The sequence below is a fragment of the Cicer arietinum genome, chromosome 1, assembly GCF_000331145.2.
Source record: "Cicer arietinum cultivar CDC Frontier isolate Library 1 chromosome 1, Cicar.CDCFrontier_v2.0, whole genome shotgun sequence".
Lineage (NCBI taxonomy): Eukaryota > Viridiplantae > Streptophyta > Magnoliopsida > Fabales > Fabaceae > Cicer > Cicer arietinum.
In genome coordinates this window covers 41,437,426-41,442,936 of record NC_021160.2, presented here as the reverse complement: position 1 = coordinate 41,442,936, position 5,511 = coordinate 41,437,426, and the positions used below count along the sequence as shown (strand labels likewise).

The window sequence follows — 5,511 nt, the reverse complement described above, 5'->3', positions numbered from 1 at the left end:
CCCCCCCCCAGGAAAAACCATTCAAGACCCATTTAAATTCACAAAATAAAAAGACCAAAAATGTGATCTTTGATGCAAAACAATCAAAAATAAAAACACCCCATTTATATAGAATTGAAGAACAATAAAGACCCATTTGGATTCAGATAATAAAAAGACTACATTAACAATCTCAGAAGCAAAAACACAGAACCAAAAACACCCCATTTCCATTGAATTGAAGAACAATGAAGACCCATTTGAATTCATATACTAAAACGACAAAAATTTACAATCAAAGAACCAACCCAGAGAAAAACAAAAAACCCCATTTGGATATAATTGAAGAACAATGAAAACCCAATTGGACAAAGATACTAAAAAGACAAAATTTACAATCTAAGAACGAAAACATAGAAAAACAAAAACACCCCATGAGTTAAAAAGAAAAGAAAACCGAACCTGAATGAAACAATCATGAAAGAAAAGACGAAGAAGAGAAGGCGAAAGATCTCTATGATCAAAGTAGATATTAGTAACAGCAGAACGAACAATGTCTTCTGCTTGTGGACATGTATCTCTATAGAAATCATATTCAAGATTGGAACCATCTCTTATCCTCTGATTGAATTCAAAGGGAAAAGTATTGGCTAACTTGACAGAACCAAAGGAAGTGTCAGAGAAAGAAGAAGAAGAAGTGCTTTGTGGTTCGCCACGAGGGTTTCTAAGAGAGAGAAGTACGGGAAGGAGTATAACGAGTGCAAGCACTATCCAAGCATTGAAGAAGCTCTGCATTTTCTTGATGATGAAGAAACAAGCGAGAAGGAGTTGTTAGGATTGGAAGTTGGTTTAGTTGCTATATTAACTCACTCACTCACTCACTAATCACTATAATCATGAGTATGCTTTTGTGATTATTATGTTTTTTTTTAACTGATTATGGTTATTTAGTTTGTTTGCATATTGATGCTTTAATCCTCTAATATATAGAATATCTGGAATGCATATAATTCTGGAGTCAATATATTTATACTTATTTAATGAAAATTGGACGATTTAGAGTTTATGTCTGTATTTTTACGTAATAATAAAATTTACATATAATCTAAGTTGTCTAATAATTTTATTTTATTTTTTTGAAAAAAATTAAATAGAATATATTAAAAATAATCTAAGCTCAAAGTGTGCCTAGAAATAATATAAAGAGTTTAAAAATCTCATAACATACTTAGGTGTGCAATTTTGATTACTCACGATATGATTTTTTTTATGCAACTCTATTCCTGTGATACTAGAGTCTTGAGACTAGAGGAAAACATAGGAAAAAGATTGGTGAACACCGATTTTATTATGAGAAAAATAAAAATAAAGAGAAAATGACGGTGTTTAATGAGTGTACAAAAATTAAAAATATTTATATATAAAAATTATAGAAAAAAATGTAAGTGTGATATAAATATTAATAAGAAAATATACAGAATTTTTATTAGTTTAGTGGGATGTGGATTCTCCCCCCAAGCATCTCCTACTCTAGCTATCTCCACTTCACACCATCAACTCATTTAAAAAATATTAAGGGCAAAAAAAAAAGAACAAGAGAGAGAAAATGATTTGATGAGAAAGATAGAGGTGAAAAGGGTGTACAAGGTATTTGATGTAAAGGTTTCTATTTAGATTTAGTGTAGTTAGAAATAATGATTACTAATATTGTGTAGGTGAAAAAGTATTGAGTTGCTATTTTTTATAGTGAAATTAATCAAATATTATTTATTTTGCGACGTTACGAAATTTTATTATTTTTTCTTAGATTTATAAAAGTGATATATTATGTATTTATTTTTAAATAAAATATTAAGATGTTAAGATATCACATGATATAAATGACATTTTAATTAAATTGACACTTTAATACTATCATCATTTGAGCATCTTAATAGTTTAAATTAAAAAAAGAAAAAGAAATATTAAAAATTTGGGTGAGTAGGCCAAAACTCAAGAGAAAATATCATAAATAGAACTATTGACTCATTAAAAATCTTTACCGTAAAATTTCTATGGGATTAAATCATAAAAATGAAAAAGGAATGCAACGCAAGAAAATCTCAATCCAACTAAGACAAAACAAATACATAAGACTAATCAAATATGTAGTTAGCGAGCCTTAATCTATTTCGAAAGAAGTTAGAGGCAACAAACTCTAAAATATAGGAGAGCAATGAAAAACCTATAACATGTGATGGAAATGCAATTTTGTCATTTGTTGCGAAGTTTCTAAGGAACAATATTCACGTTAGAGAAAATTGTGCACTATTTATACGTATGAGACTATAAGAGAAATCTAACTTTTTATATGAAAACTAAAAGAAAGTCTGGCTTCCCATGTGAGACTTTAAAGGAAGTCTTATGTGAGACTTCAAAGAAATTCTTAATTTGAATATTCGACTTTAAAGATTTCACATTATTACACTCTTTATATGTAACACTTATTTATTTTAATATAATTTATTGTTTGAGGTTTACGAAAAGTGGTTAAAAATAATGACTATAGAAACACTCATATCCACATACACCGAATTTTTAAATATCACAATGGAATTGTTTATTTGACGTAATGCTTGTTAAGGGAATCATGAATGGTCTTATATTTCCTCTATATCCAACTGGAGAATTATATTGTGCGTTGCTTGATAATTCATTTTCAAGCAAAAAAAAATTGTTTCTTGTTTTTTTTCGAACGTCATGTGTTTCATTTATCGTTTTCATGAATCTTGTAGTTGTCTTCACTGACTTTTTCAACATTGTTGAAATATTTTCTAATGTCATCTTTTACATAACAAATATTTTATTCAAAATAATTAACTACTAATTCTACTCAACAATAATTCATAATTTATACAAATATAAAAAACGAATACTCACATCTATGAATAATTTAACCTAGTCACAAAAAAAAAAAACTATGAATAATTTAACAGTGGTCAATGAAATGAGTCACTAGATATGTAATTTGAATCTCTCTCAGTCAATATTATTTTATTAAATAAATATAATCACAATATTTTTTTCAAAATAATTAACTACTAATTCTACTCAACAATAATTCATAATTTATACAAATATAAAAAATGAATACTCACACAAAAAAACTATGAATAATTTATAAGTGGTCAATGAAATGAATAGATTTATATGCTTCCGTGAGAATGAATGAGTTCTGTTTGTGATAAGGAAACATAAAAATTTGGTAAAAGGAAATGGCTTCGCCCGGACTCGAACCGGAGACCTTCAGTGTGTTAGACTGACGTGATAACCAACTACACCACGAAACCAATTTATGCTTTAACTGTAATATAAATAAAACTATTTCTAATTTTACTGAGAAGATATATTTTGGTCTCTTTCATAATGGATGGAATAATTGAACATACAAATAATATATCTTTTTAAGAATATTGTTGAGTTGGTGAAGAAATTTTATTTGGCTATATGAGAAATAGCGATAGTTGTTACTGATGTTTTTTGAAAGATACCCATGTCTAGAACCAAGGGTTAATGAAGAGGAAATTTAAAATTTGACTTCAATATAAATATGTTATGGGGCAAATTAAAAAAAAATTAGTTATTTAATTAAATCAAGAAAGATATAAAATTTTAACTAAGTAGTTTTAATTAAAGGTAAAATTTAAATAAATAAAAGAAACATCAAAACCATTTATTGTCCTTTTATATATAGTATATATTTGTTTAATATTTGACACCTCAGGTTGAATGTTGGTTTTGTATTTAATTACGTAAGATTTTCTTATTAGAAAAAGTAATTAACAAAGTCTCAAATATACCATGGTAAGAGTATCAAGAATCAAGGACTTGGAATCTCTAAGGTAAAATTATCACATAGTTAAATGTGATAAGAGTGTTAATATTAATTTGAGCTAAGATAATTCAAATTACACAATCAATAAATTAATAAATTAATATTAAACGACCTCAGTCATTTATTTAAAATCGGACGACGAATATATGCAACGTCATCCATATCTGAAAACCTATAGCAAATAAATATAACTCATGTTAGTGCAAGCTTATCCACCTCTATATGGGATCACATAGGGTATTGTTTTGAAACAGTTGTTAAGAAAACTCATATTCAAGACTTCAAGTTGAACATCCAAGTTTCAATTACTAACAATGAGTAAATACTCATATTTGGTCTCTCAAATTGGATACCCGTATCAATTTAATCTCTCATTTTATTGAAATTCTATGTTAGTCAGTGATAATGTGTTGCGTTAAAGAACATGCCTGCAAAAATCAGGTACCAATTTCATATCTAGTTTTCTCCCACTCTTTTTCCTCTTTATATCTAGCTTGAATAAATAAAGCAACTTCCATCCTTAAGCTATGCCATATTATCCATCTATACTCTATAGCTATCATACTCATAAAATGATACTTGTCAATTTGCAAATTAGTCTTCTGAAATGGGTTTAGTTCATTGTTACTAGTAAAATTATGACAAGTAAAATCATTAGTGTAGATGCTTTCTTCCATATTTGCTAATCAAACCAAACACATCTTATATTAATGGTTATGTTGTCAGTTTTATTTTTTGAAATATCGGGCCACTTCATGTTCATCAATGGTGTTGGACTTATTGATATTATCTTTGAACTCCACACCAAGCCTGCTATAGAAATTTATTTGGATTTTAGACAAGAGACAACTGGAAACACAAATTGAAGATTTTTCGATTTGAAAACCTATTCCGATCAATTTTGTCAACATGTCACTTAATGTGACACATCATCATATGGCCAAATGAAACTAAGCGATGGGACTAACCTGATCAATTGTTTGATAAATTATAGACTATTTTGAAATATTGATAAAATAAGTTAATACAAGTGTTTAATTTAAGGGATCAAATTGGATATTTACTCTCCTAACAATAGTCAATTTGTTAGAAGGAAAAAAATCCAAACTTCCTTGCTTGATGGCCGACAGGAGGACTTAAAGGCTATTCAGAAAGTCACAAATGTACCAATTGTTGCTGTTGAATACTATATTAGAATGTAAATAAAATATATGGGCTGTAAGTATGTAAGTATTCTGGCCCGTTAGCATTACTGTAAATTAGGGTTATTTAATACCATGTGTCTATATAAAGAGATTCCGCTGTGTAGTTGAAACACACGGGTTATTCTATATGTCTCAATACTCTTTATATTCAACATGGTATCAGAGCCAACTGAGAGACAAACCCTAATCGTCAACTACCCGGTCGACCCACTGTCTCCGGTGAATATTATTTTTTTTCGGCGAACCGTGTTCTCAAACTCCGGTTTCCCCCTTCTGTCGTTGATATGCTGATTCTTCAATTTTTGTTCAGCCGTTCACGCTTTACCGTCGCTGCCGTTGCTGCCGTTACTGTTTCTGACGCGTTTTTTCGACGAACGACCACTCCATCAGCGCCGAACACCCCAGATCGGCCAAACCCTTCTGCCACGCCTTCAGAATCCTTCTCACGCGCCC

The 5,511-nt window shown here is 29.4% G+C and overlaps 1 protein-coding gene and 1 non-coding gene across 2 annotated transcripts in view; both read right to left on the bottom strand.

The window, feature by feature from the left end:
• LOC101489236 (putative Peroxidase 48) overlaps positions 1-916 on the bottom strand; it is a 3,469-nt gene extending 2,553 nt beyond the window's left edge. The window contains exon 1 of the mRNA XM_004488739.4: positions 442-916. Within this exon, the coding sequence (XP_004488796.1) occupies positions 442-774 (333 nt within the window). The 5' untranslated portion in view covers positions 775-916. The remainder of the gene's footprint in view (positions 1-441) is intronic.
• Positions 917-3,234: 2,318 nt separating this feature from the next.
• Positions 3,235-3,308, bottom strand: TRNAV-AAC (transfer RNA valine (anticodon AAC)). The gene has a single exon. It is a non-coding gene; the product is annotated as a tRNA-Val (tRNA).
• Positions 3,309-5,511: the final 2,203 nt, after the last annotated feature.